The sequence below is a fragment of the Sciurus vulgaris genome (assembly GCF_902686455.1).
Source record: "Sciurus vulgaris genome assembly, chromosome: 12".
In the NCBI taxonomy this organism is placed as follows: domain Eukaryota; kingdom Metazoa; phylum Chordata; class Mammalia; order Rodentia; family Sciuridae; genus Sciurus; species Sciurus vulgaris.
The window spans coordinates 23,531,006-23,544,801 of record NC_136473.1 but is presented as its reverse complement, the minus strand read 5'-3'; the positions used below and the strand labels follow the sequence as shown (position 1 = coordinate 23,544,801).

At 38.7% G+C, this 13,796-nt stretch overlaps 1 protein-coding gene across 4 annotated transcripts in view; it reads left to right on the top strand.

Annotated features, from left to right (window-relative positions):
- The window catches only part of ARMC3 (armadillo repeat containing 3), a 118,520-nt gene extending 104,928 nt beyond the window's left edge, over window positions 1-13,592 (top strand). For all 4 annotated transcript variants that reach the window (XM_079106328.1, XM_079106329.1, XM_079106327.1 and 1 more), the window contains 3 exons: window positions 6,244-6,441; window positions 8,775-8,937; window positions 13,280-13,592. In XM_079106328.1, coding sequence (XP_078962454.1) covers window positions 6,244-6,441; window positions 8,775-8,937; window positions 13,280-13,489 — 571 coding nt within the window. In that variant the 3' untranslated portion in view covers window positions 13,490-13,592. The remainder of the gene's footprint in view (window positions 1-6,243; window positions 6,442-8,774; window positions 8,938-13,279) is intronic.
- Window positions 13,593-13,796: the final 204 nt, after the last annotated feature.

Below are 13,796 nucleotides of genomic sequence, written 5' to 3'. Positions count from 1 at the left end.
CGAAAATCAATGAAATTTAAAGCTGGTTCTTCAAAAAGATCAGAAATATCCATAAACGTCTAGCAAGGCTGACAAGAAAAGAAAGAACAAGCCCCACACTGATTATAGGATAAAAAAAAAACACACATTAGTTTAGTAACTGAGATGTAATGAACCAATTCATCAAAAACTACAAACTACCAAAACTCAGGAAAGATAAAATAAATAACCTCCATAGTCTTCTGACTAGTAAGTTGAGTTCATTAAAAATTTCCACAAAAGAAATTTGACTCACAAGTTTCACCAAATGTTTACCAAACACTTGAAGAATTAACACCAATTCTACACAGTCTTGTTCACAAAAAAAAAGAATGCTTACCCACTCACGTTCCAAGACCAGCATTACTCCAGTGTCAATACCAGACCAAGCGCATTACATGAAATTACAGATTAAAATCCATCACGAACATAGATGCAGAAATTCTCTAAGAAACATTAGAAAATCAAATCTAGCAGTATATTAAAAGTATATATAATTTATCTAAGCAAAAGAGCTTTATCCTTGAGATGCAAGGCTGGTTCATATTTGAATATCAGTCTGTAATCTTTCATATTAGCTGTATAAAGAAGAAAAATCACTTGATCATATTATTGATGCAGAAAATACATTTGACAAAATTAAACATCTATTAATGATTTTTAGAAAGTTGAAGAAAATGAATGGATTACATCAAAGAATGCACAGTTCTTGAACAAGATGGGATAACATCTGTCCTTGTTTTTCAACATTGTATTGGAAGTCCTAGATGCTGCAATAGGCAATTTTTTAAAGTTAAACACATTGGAACCTGTGGGGAAGGAAATAATTCTTATTTGCAGACAATATGTCATAATTTGTCTAAGTAGAAAATTCTTAAATCATCTACTTTTTTTTAAAGTAAAAGAAAAAAAATTCTAAAAATACTAGGTGAATTTTACAATGTATTAGGCTATAAGACCAGCACACAAAAACAAAAATCGATTGTATTTCTATATACTAGTAATGAAAATCGAAACCAAAACCTTTTTAAATATTATTTGAAATAGCCCTAAGAGATGAAAAGTGAAATTAAAATGAAGCAAAACATTTAAAAAACTTGCACATTGAAAACTACAGAACATTTATGAAAAAAATTTTAAAATTAAGTGAAGAGATAAACTTTCAAATATTAGAAAATGCAACATATTCAAAATGATCTCCTAATTGATCTACAGGTTGGATACACTTTCATCAAAATCCCAGTAGGATGTTTCATAGATAGACATGCTGATTTTAAAAGTTTTACAGTAAGTTAAATATAATAGCCAAAAATTCTTTTTAAAAAGAAGAATAAAGTTGAACCACTCCACTTTAAATATTAAGACTTCCTTTAAGCCAGGTGCATTGGCACCCTCCTGTAATCCCAGCAGCTTTGGAGGCTGAGACAGGAGGATCTGGAGTTCAAAAGTAGCCTCAGCAAAAGCAAGGCGTTAAGCAATTCGGTGAGACCCTTTCCCTAAATAAAGCACAAAATAGGATGTGGCTCAGTGGTCAAGTGCCCCTGAATTCAATCCCTAATATACCCCCACAAAAAAGGCATACTTTAAAACTGCAGTAACCCCCCCCCGCCCCCAATAACAATGTAAGCGGGTTCCCTCTGCCACACTCTTCCAGCGTGATACTCAGCCTCACCACAAGCCCTGAGGAATGGAGCCAGCTGTGTAAGATGAACTGAGACCTCTGAAACTGTAGAACGTCATGACATGAATACCTTAAGCCTGCAAATGAACATACGCCATGGGGGGTTGGACACCAACCTCAACTTTGATATCCCAGATGGCATCCTGGACTTCCACAAGGTCAAACTGGGTGCAGACAACCTGAAACAAAAAATTCTGAAAAGTAACAGAACAGATAAAAATTGAGCAGGCATCCCGCGATGGAAACGTGGCAAGAACATTTGAAACAACAGCGCCGACAAGCAGCAGGCCGGGCGCATCAAACATGTCTTGAGAAGAACTAGCAGGCGGCTCACTCCATTGCGCAGCTGCAGAAGAAGTTAGAGCAGTATCACAGAAAGCGCAGAGAGATGGAGCAGAATGGAGCCTCCAGAAGCTCCAAGGACATTTCCAAAGACAACCTGAAGGACTACAGCACTCTCTGAAGGATGCCCACGTGAAGTCTCGAACTGCCCTCCACGGCATGGAGAGCGGTAAATCGGGCATGCCAGGGGGACCCCTTACTCCTTGGAGGACATCAAGGCACTGAAGGTGCAGTTGAAGAAGCAATATGGTTTCATTTCTCAGACCTTGCAGGAGGAAAGGTACATCAAAGTATTCTTCTGAAACTCTTTAGAAGCATGAATTACTCACTGCAGAGTTTGTCTACGAGAAAGTGATATTTTGATGACTGTTTTCAGTCATTATGGATATAGATCAAAAGGCATTTAGGGATCAATAGTTCTTTCCATCCTTCATAATTCCAATTTTCATGATTTGTAACAATTGGAGAAAGACATCATATGCCTGGGTCTCTTAAAATATCACTGTACAGTCTGACTCATGCACAGATTAAGATACTGATTCAGTAGACTTCTGTTATAGTTCTATTAACACTAATTCAGAGATCTGTATTTGATTTCCCTCCATTGTAACAGTCAAATAAAAAATTAATTCATTGTAAGAAAAAAACAAACAAACAAACCAAACCCTACGGTAACCAAGATAGTGTGGTATTGGTGAAAGAACAGAGGAATGAACAGAATACAGACAGACCAGAAAGACACAAGTACACCAAGGGGATTTTTTAATTAAAATTCTAGTGAGATAATTATATATTTTCATGATGCTGTAGGAAAAAAATATGGAGAGATCCCATGTACCTCAATTATGAAAGTTTGAAACTTTATCACAATATATAACTAGGATTTTGACATTGGTACGATCCAACGATTCTTTTCTGTTTTATACAAATTTATCACATGTGTAGGCTTATATGCCTACGACCACAATTAAAATAATCAACAGGTTTATCACCCGTGGATCCCTCTTGTCTAACTGGTGCTCCAGCACCATTTGTTAAAAAGCTGTCCTTCTTCCATTGAATTGCTTTTGCACTTTCGTAGGAAATCAGTTGAACATATTTGTGTGGTTTCATTTCAAGATTCTCTCTTCCATCAATCTACATGTCTGTCCCCCACTAGTATCACTCTGTCTGAATCACTGTAACTGTATAGTAAGCCTTAACAGAAAGTGAATCTTCTTATTAATATTTTTCTTCATCAAGATGGATTTAGCTACTTTACGGCCTGTGCTGTTCCATATAAGTTTCAGAATAAGATTTTCTGTCTAGAACACTGGGATTTTGATAGACATTTCATTAAAACTAGATATCAGTTTGATGTGGTGGTACACACCTATAATCCCAGCTTCTTGGGAGGCTGAGACAGGACGATCCCAATTTTGAAGTCATCTTCAGCAACTTACTGAGACTCTGTCTCAAAATAAAAATAAAAAGAGCTGGGGATGTATGTCAATAGTAGACTACTTGCCTACCATGTGTGAGGCCCTGGGTTCAGCCCAGTACTGCCAAAAAAAAAAAAAAAAAAAAAAAGAAAAGTAAGAAAGAAAGAAACAGCTAGAGATTGCTTTTTTTTTTTTTTTTTTTTGTGGAGAACTGACCTTATTAACATGTTGTGTCTTCCAATTCATGAACACAGCATGTCTCATGATGTATTCAGGTCTTCTCTGATTGCTTTCATTAGCATTTTTCATTATTGAGCATACAGATCAGGCAGGAATTCAAACTTTTGATTTCTAGGTGTTGTTTCTATCTAGAAACAACTGATTTCTATGTGTTGATCTTCCAGACTGAGAGCTGGATGAACTCAACTGTTAGTTCCAGGAGTTTTTTGTTACATTCTTTGGGTTTTTTGTACCTAGTCATGTCATCTGCTTTGTCTTTAATTTTTAATTGTTCGATTTTGATGTGATGAGGAATAGATGCCTTTGGTTTCCCTTATACTAATAAGGTATTCACTGAAATTCTGGACTACATAGATTGATGTCTTAACTAAATTGAAGAAACAATTTCAGCCCCTATTCAATTTTTTTTCTTTCTGCACCCTTTTGTCTCTTTTCCTGAGACTTTGATGACACCAGTCTTCACTTTTTTTTTTTTTTTTTTTTATACCAGAGGTCCCTGAGAGTCTCTCAATTGATTTTCAATCTTTTATTTTCTGTTATTCATATTGGATGATTTTTATTGTTCTAGCTTCAAATTTATATGTCTCTATTCTGCTATTAAACCCAGTTAAGGAGTTGTGTTTTTTGTTGTTGTTGTTGGTTGGTTTTTCAAGTCCAAAATTCTATTTTTATGTTTTCCCTTTTTTCCTACGACTTTCTAACTCACTATTCATTTCAAGATTGTTTTACCTTTCTTCTTGAAAAACTTTTAAAGTCTTTGTGGGGTAAACATCTGCTTCATCTAGGCATTGGTATCTACCAGTCATCACAATTTCCCATATGAGTTGAGATTCTCTCATTGTTCATATGCATAGTAATTTTAAATTGCAATATTATAAGTCCCATAAGTCGTATATGTGTCATAAGGATATTCTAGGGGTGTGTGTGTGTGTGTGTGTGTGTGTATGCACACGTGTATGTATTTCAGCAGTCAAATGACCTAGTTGGGTTCAAGGTTAACTCTGTGGGTTGTCATTTCAGTGTCAGTCAATGTTCAAAGTCCTTGCAGTTCCATTTGGATCAGTCTTGCTTGCATACCAAACAGTGTCCAGTTGGAAGCTTGGGTGATGGTCTACACTATAGTTCAGTTCTCAAAGTCAGTATATACACTGTTTAAGCTATGCATGCATAGCTTAGAGTAAGCCTAAGAATTCATAAACAATTCTACAAGGTCACTTTTCTGAGCTCCTTCCTTTCCATGATCTCTATCTCTTTCTCCTCACACCCCTCATCTCTTTGAGCTTCCCTTTGGGTGTTCCAGTCAGAAAACTTCATTTACTCTTCCCTGCTGCATTCTTGTGTGATTGTCTATATATCTACAAACTGTCAGAGGAATGAGTGCAAATAAAACAGTATTAGCTCTTAGAGCACCCTGGTGCCACCACTATCCTGGCATTCCTTTGGGGCTGGGGTGCACAAAAATGGAGAATAAGGAGAAAACTGAAACAGGAACTTTGCTCCATTATCTTACCTGTTTTTCAAGAGTGTTTCTCCTTGATTTCTTTCTGCCTGTGCTGATGCTCACTTCCAGTTATTGGGGTAGATTTAGTTCAGCATGGGGAATTATAAAGAAAATAAAAGGATACACCTATTGTCAATTTAGTAATAATTCATATTTTGGTCTTCTCTGACTTTGGGGGCTCTCAAATAGCTGTTGCATGCATATTGTCCAGGTTGTATGACTATGTTCAGTGGGAAAGAGTGGAATGTGCTTACTCCATGCTACCTGGAATGAGACCACATGTCATTGTTTTTTGTTCAGCTCATTAATTGGTGAGGGAACCAGTAAGATGTTAATACTGGTTCAAAATACATTTGAGGTATGAGGTATTTATATCCAATTTAATTAAGGAATATTAAGAAAAGATTGCTGAGTTCTGTACAAAACTGGTTAACATCGTACAGTGCAGTACCTTTTCCATTAAACGGAAATTATATTAATCTTTACTAAACAAAAGCTGCATGTTAAGTAGTAGTTCTCTAAGCCTAGAACTTTTAATTACTAGTATATAGTTTTTTGATGCTAAGTAATTTTATTTTTACTAAGTATGTTCTCTCAATAAATCTTGAATAAGTCTTTTCTCCTATGTGACTTGGAAATTATATACCATTCTTATTTTCTTTTATGTTTTGTATAATTTTTCTTAAATTTAATTATCCAAATTCTTGTAGAAGGGTTAACTGAAGCAAGATATAAGTCCAGCTCAGGCAAACCAATTTTTTCCAATTCAATAAATATTTTATTTTATGTTTACACTCTGTCAGAAACCTTGCTGGGCAATTGTGTGGAAGCCCAATATTGATTCTTATAATATATACCAGAAATATAGGTTCTCTTCAAAATTGATTTTTCCAGCATAACATAGACAATAAATGAAAATTTCTAAACTGCATATGGTATGGTTATTGAGAAATTAAATATTTCTTTAATGTTCTTCAGCATAATTAATGTTTGTTCATTTGTCTAGCAGAAGATGTGATTTTGATTGTTCTCTCTCAAAGGAAAGGCAGAGGGAAAAAAGAAGAGGAAAAACTGAAAGAGGAGGAAGAAATTCTGGCAGTACCAAAACTGGCTGGAGAAAGTTCTGATAAAGAATGGTTCCCTCCCTCTGATCCTGACTTCTGTGTTTATGTATATGAGGTGACCAAATCAATACTGCCCATAACCAATATTAAGGAACAGATTGAGGCTCTTGCCAAGTAAGTTCTCTAGGTATACATATACATCTTTAATTTCTGAATGTTGTTTATGTTCGTGGTTTGCTTTCCTTTTTTAGACATTTTTAGGCAACTCCATCACAATAAAATTGAACTTCATAGAATCCTTATCCTGACTCTGAAGCCTGAAGCATGATGCACTTCAAAACTTTTCAGTTTTTCTTTTAGGTCACTCTAACTTGAAGAATCAGAGCTAGGAGCTAGGAATTGTTTAGAGAAAAATGCTTGTTATTTTCTCCAGCTAAACCATTGAAAGCATCTTTCAGTGTGCTCTTGCAGATATTATGAATGAATCAAAAGTTTGAGAAATATAGCATTTGTTAAGTGTATGGAGTGCTCATAATTTAAAGAAGTCCCACCGTGAATTATTTGTAACTCAAAAGTGATTTTTCATACAAATAACCATCCTCTGTTTTTCTACTATATATTTGATACTTTGCGTTTCACATTGTTCCAAAGTGGGGTGTGAGTGTCCTAAGAGCCTGGGGCGTACTGGTCCTCACGAGAGTGTTGAATCAGATGCCACTAAGGAAAGGCTGAGATGTGACTTGGTGGCTGTAAGGGATCAGGAATTCCTAGACGTGGAGGAGAGGCTTCATGATTGACACCAGCCTGGAGGTGAGCGGCTGGCTGATACAACAGCTGCCGTCTCCACGGGAGCCTGCGTCTACTCCAAGTAGAAGTGAGTAGCAGTCATCAAACCTGGATGTGACAACTGTAAGTGTCACAGCTGCCAGATCACTGACTTCATGTCAGCCAGGACTGAAAGACAGAATTTTTGGCGACAGAAGTTTTTCCTGGTGTCCTTGAGAAGTGATGACTTCAGCAAACCTTTGATTCAGTTCCCGTAGACTTTTGTCAAATTTCCCCGGGCTTTGTTCCCATCCGTGGTACTTTCCATCACTCCCGAATCATCCTCCTTTTAAGCCTGAGCCCACGACAAGCCAAAGCGAGATGCAGAGGTTCATCCACATGCCCTTGGCCCTTTGGCATTCATTAACACCCTCCTGGCTAGGCAGAACTGTGGGCCGTTTTCCAACTTTCTCAACACTTTCCCTTTGGGTTTTTATTCGTTCGACTTTTTGTTTTGTTTTATGGTGCGGAGGATGAAACTCAGGATCTCACATGTGCTAGGCAAGCCCTCTACCACTGAGCTGTAGCCACAGTTCTTTAAAAAAAAATACATTTTGAGACCAGATTTCATGACATTTCCCAGGCTGGTCTCAAATTTGCGATCCTCCTGTGTCGCCCCCAGAGTTGCTGGGATTATAGGTGTGAGCCACTGAGTCTTTTTCTTTTTTCTTTTTTTTTTAAAAACTATTGTTCTTCATAGTACAGCAAGAGGAAATTCTTTTAAATTTGCAATTCTACAGAGAGTGGTGACCTTGGTTGACAGAGGATTTTTGCAGGTGCGAATGCTAACTTCTTCAGTGAGAACCCAGCACTAGGAGAAAACCACAAACACAGTGCCCCACCCCCATCACTGCTCCCTGCTCTCTTCCAATTCCTCCTCTTCTCCCTCTAACTTCAATGCCATGTGATGTCATGTCTTTCTTTAAATTAAATATATTTATATATATTTTTAATTATAATATATAATTAAAAGACTTGAAAATGTCAGTGAATCTAATGGGAAATTTTTGTTTGTCTTGTCTCTGAATTTAAGTTTCTTGAAAGAAGATTCTTATGTTAGTGCAACACCTTGGACTTGAGATTAAAACATTATAATTAAAAATACTTTTGAGAGAGATAAATTTTAAAACTGCATTTATATTTGGTGTAATGCTGATTTGTATCTTGCTATAAATGTTGGGAAAGTAGCTTTGATTTTCTTCTTCACATTATATTAAGTTGCTAGAATTTGTATATATATGTATATACATACAGTAAGCATAATGTTAACCTCATTATAAGTAAATTTTTACATTTTTAAAAGTAAATTTTTAAAAGTAAATTTAAAAGTAAATTTTTACATTTTTAAAGTAAATTAGAGGCGGTGGCACACGCCTCTAATCCCAGTGGCTCGGGAGAAGGATCGTGAGTTCAAAGCCAGCCTCAGCAATAGCGAGGCATTAAGCAACTCAGTGAGACCCTGTCTCTAAATAAAACACAAAATAGGACTGGGGATGTGGCTCCGTGGTCGAGTGCCCCTGAGTTCAATCCCCAAAGCCAAAAAACAAAAAGAAAAGAAAAAAGGAATGCAAACACCAAAAATTAGGGAATTTTACATAGACAATAATACATATAATTGTATGCAAACCATCCAAAGAGAGTTATTAAACTTGATTGATTTTATTTCAATGTAATTGACACAGGTATGTGGCAGAAAAAATGGGTGGTAAGATTTCAAAAGACAAACTGCCTGATTTCGGCTGGGAACTTCATATAAGTGAACTAAAATTTCAACTTAAATCCAACGTTATACCAATTGGATATATCAAAAAAGGAATCTTCTACCATCGAGCTTTGCTTTTCAAGGTATTTCAGATATTTTGCTATTTGCCATTAGGTTAATATGTTTTGTCTTAGCATATCAGGGTGAGCCAGTTGCTAACATTTCACTGGGTAATATTGGCCTTATCACTTAGATTTGCTTATATTTGACATATTTGTAATATATATGTACGAAAATACGTATGTGTGTAGATACATATACACATGCCTGCATATATATCCAGACTATTGGAAGCATATTCATTTGGCATTTATCATAAACCTCCTACAGCCAGGGCCTCTGCTAGGGTCTGGGAGTACAGAGATACCAAAACAGGAGTCCCTGCATTCAAGGGGTACCAGGCATTCTCTAAGGTGATATGGAAGGTTTCAGAGAAGGAAGTGGTATATAGTTCAAATATTAGAGGGTACATAAGATTTCATAAGGTAAAGAAGAAAGACTACAGTGTTCTACATAGAGCAAACACCCTTAGCAAAATAGCACAAGTGTGAGAGTCCATTTGAGTAATGCAGTGTAGGTTATCTGGAAGGAAAAAAAAAAAAAAAAAAAAAAAAAGGAATTAAATAAAGACAATTTTAAAGCACCATGTAGGTCTGCACTTCATTCTAAAATCTGAGAGTAGCCACCAAAAACTGTCAAGGGGGAAGGGAGGAACATGATTTTGAAAGCTCATTTAGGTGATTGAAGGAGGAATGAATTAGAGTAGAAGCAAGACCAGGGACAGGAGGACCAATTAGAAGGTGGCTGGAGCAAGATGTGCAGACGACATGTACCAAAGGGGTGATGGATCTAGAGGGAGATTTAGGAGAAACAACCAAAAGGAGTTGGTGGCTGCTGGAGTATGATGTGAGAGACTGTGTGAGAGGAGCAGAACGGCTTCCAGGCTCCTGCCAGGGCAACCAGGGAAGATGGCCTTGTTCACCGAGATGAGGGCACTAGAGTATTCACTTTAAAGAGGGAGAGATGTTTTGCTCTGTTGTATCCAGTGTCTGGCATGTAATAGGAGTTGAGAGAAAGTCTCCTATACTACAGACCAAATATGCAAAATTCCTACCCTCTCCCAAATACCTATCAGCCTCCTTGCATCCAGTATCCTGCCTCCAGGTCCAGGCTAATCCCGTTCATGATCCAAATCCTCTCCTGTTTCTTTGGATTTCTTGCTCTGCTAATTGTTCCCTCTCCTGTCTTAAATTGCTTTCTGTTAACCATTTCCCCTTTAAAATATAAAGAGGCTTAAGTCTATAATATATAAAGAGAAAACATAAATCTCTTTTCATAGTATCTACAACTGCTATTACAGAGCCTAGACTCATGACAGTCATCATTTTGAACTGTGTACCAGGCGCTTGATAAACACCACTATGAAGAACCTCAAAAATGCCAAAGATTGAAATACTACCCTTGCTTTAAAAACAAGGAAAGAATAGTTGGAAAAATAATTTACCCAAGTTCAATAGAGGTAGAACTAGAATTTGAACATCTGCTTATCCAAATAAAAATGAATAAATAAATAAACACCCCCAAAATAAAATAAACATAAAAACAACCACACTGCTTCTATCCTGAGATAATTCCCATTCCTGGTCAAAATTCTGAGTCTATCAATTTCTAGCCACTCCTTGGCTCACCTCTTACTTTCCCCAACCCACTGTTGTCAGGCCTTGTTCCAACCCTCTTGATAAAGACCATAGTGACCTCCACAACATCTGTTCTTACTTAATATGTCGAAAAAATTGTCACTGTCCATTCTATTTCCCTGACACTGCCCTCTTTGGTTGCCTTTGTCCTCTCTTGATATTTCATTTCAATCTGCTTTGGAGACCTCTCTTCCTCCACCCCTCTCTTAAAATACTGGGGTTTCTCTAGATTCTGGGCCCAGCTTTCTTCTGTTCTCTCTTCGTGAATTTCACAGGGTAGTCTTTCTTTGTGTGGCCTTATATAGTACCGAAATGCCTAAGGTTTACAATTTCTTTCTTCTATTCCTTAAAACTCTCCCCATTCCAGATCTTGGTATCTGATTCCCTTACAACTAGCTCCATATGAGTATCTCATAGCCACTATATTAGACAGTTTAGCTACTGTAACAAACTATTATGGACTGGGGGCTTAAGTAGCAAACACTTATTTCTCACTGTTAGGGAAGCTGAGAAGTCCAAGATAAAGTGCCAGCAGATTCAGTGTCTGGAAAAGGCCCTTTTCCTGGTTAACAGATAACTGCCTTCTTACTTCATCCTCACAGGCAGATAGAGAGAGCGCGCTGGTTTCTTCCTATACTTTAAAGGGCACAAGTCCATCATGGGGTCTCACCCTCATGACCTAATCTAAGCTTAATCACCTCCCAAAGGCCCCCACCTCCAAATATCATCACATACAGATTGGCGGGAGGCATTCAGAACATAACTCATTATGCCAAACTGATCTTGTAACCTTCATAACTCAACTGGGTCATGCAACTAATTACTCAGAACTCTCCCACCACTGAAATTCTGAGCACCAATACTCACTGATAAAACCCCTCATCCTCCCACCCCTCCTGTCTCCCTCTTTATCTCCCCCTTTTCTCCCAGTTTGATGGACCCTTTTTTGGCTTTACACCCCACCCCAGGCAGCGTCCCTCCTAATAGCTGACTTGCTGCTATCCCAAATTTCTCCCCTCCCCTTCCTTCCATTTGTCTCCCAGCCAACCTAGACTAGTCCAATTGCATGAGGCTGCAGAAGGGACAGAGGGGAGCGCCACAGCAGAGTCAGGGTGCTCAGACTCGAGTGGACGTGAGTGTCGCTGGCCACCCTTCCACTGCTTATCACGGACTTTTTCCTAATTTTCCTCAGCAGCTGTGCCCCACATCTGCTCCATCTGTGCAAACCCTTTCATCTGCACCTCTTCCCTCTAAGCAGATAACCTTGCATCCCACTCCACAAAGAACTTGCAAGCTCATTTGCTTCCTGGCTGGCTCACTCACTCAGACATATTTCTCCAAGATCCCAAACGCAGACTCTGGAGACTGGCACCCTGGCTCTCACTTTGGGTCACCATTTACAGTAATCTTGAGAAAGGATCTGATTTCAGATTTGTTCTCTATAAAATGGGGAATAGCACCTATTCCATAGGACTGTTTTGATGATTTAAAGTGCTTTGAGATGGTGTTAAAAAAATCAGTAAATACTATTTTTCATAGATAGATAGATAGGTGATTTTTTTTTTTTTTTTTTTTTTTTTTTTTGGTCTCTACCCCACTGGACTGTGAGGGCCATATATTTAGATACTATTTGTGTTGCAATGGACTGTTTACTAGGCTGTGTCAGGTTAGATGGAATCTATAGTCCTGAAAATGACAACCATGTTGGCAGCCATTGCATAGTAAGTAATCAATAAACTAAATTAATATATGAATATGAAGATCGTTAAAAACAACACAAGTCTTGCCTTATGGAACTGTGCAGCATTTACAGAGTACTTACTCTTAATGCTGAATGAATATTAATTCACTTCACCTTCATAACTACTGAATGAGGAAGGGATGGTTGTTCTCACTTCACAGATGAAGAAACGGAAGCCCGGATGTGCTGAATCGTTGGCTTATGGTTAGGGGCTAGTAAGCCTCAAGGCTGAGGGGAAATTTAAACCCAGGCAGTTATTCCCAGTTCTGTTATTCACTATAAACTGGCTGAGAAATTTCCAGATTATTTTAGACACTTTTTAAATATATACATATATATATATGTATATATGTATACATATACATATATGTGTGTGTATGTGTGTGTGTATATATATATATATATATATATAAAATCTCAAAATCAGGAAAAATCAGGGCAATTTGAGGAGGCAGTGGCTAAGGAACATAAGTATCCTCTAGTGAGGTGGCAGCAAGTGGCCCATCAAGGACTGGCCACTCACAATTCTGCTTCCTCTTCTAGGCCAGTCCCAGCCTACCTTACACAGAATAAGTTGGCTAGAAGTAGGTCCCCACAAACTGGACGCCCCCATTCAATCCCACTGCAAATCACAGCCAAGAGCAATCTAGAGGTGTGGAAAGATTGATAGGTGGGCTGGGGCCAAGAGCCACGCAATAGCTTCTCTCCAACACCTTATCCATCTTAGGCTGATTCAGTATTGCAGAACTGCCTGAAAAATGTCACTTGCCGCAGGACCCTCTGAGGCCACAGTCACCAGGCACCAGGGAGCATCTCACATGTGATTGGCTCCCGTCACAGTCCTGCACATTTTTCAGCCTGCTAACTAAGCATGGCTTTGCAAGGTCGACTTGACCTTCAGCCACGGTGGGCTTACAGCTAAGGGCTTCCCTCAATCCCACTCCCTCGTCCCTTGGTCGATGTTGTCTCTGGGTTTCTTTCCCACAGGCTCTGGCTGATAAAATCGGCCTGGGCTGCAGCCTGGTTCGAGGGGAGTATGGCCGTGCGTGGAACGAAGTGAAGCTGCAGAACGAGTCTCGGAAGGGCGCAACCGGGGGCCTGCCCCTGCCGGAGGTCTACATCGTGGACCTCATGTTCCACCCAGGGTCGCTGCTGAGGCTGCAGAGCAGGGAGGCCGACATCTACCGGTTTCTCTGAGCTAGCCAAGGAATCCAAGAGGGGTTCAAATGGGAAATTCGCTACATACGCTAAGAAGTTCATCCATTGATCTTATTTCTTTAAATAAAAGTATTAGAAATGTTCTGTGCAGAAATGAGGAACTTTCTTGAACTTTGTTGTGTGCTAGATTCGGGTTGGTGGCAAAGAGTCGTTATTAGGTCCTCTCTGCTCACAATCTGTCACATAAAAGTCACTGTGGTCGGAACCAACCCGGATCACCGTGCCTCTCTGTCCCTCAGGGGTCATGAGTACAAGCTCTCAGCTGCTCCCAGGAAGACTCTGGCCC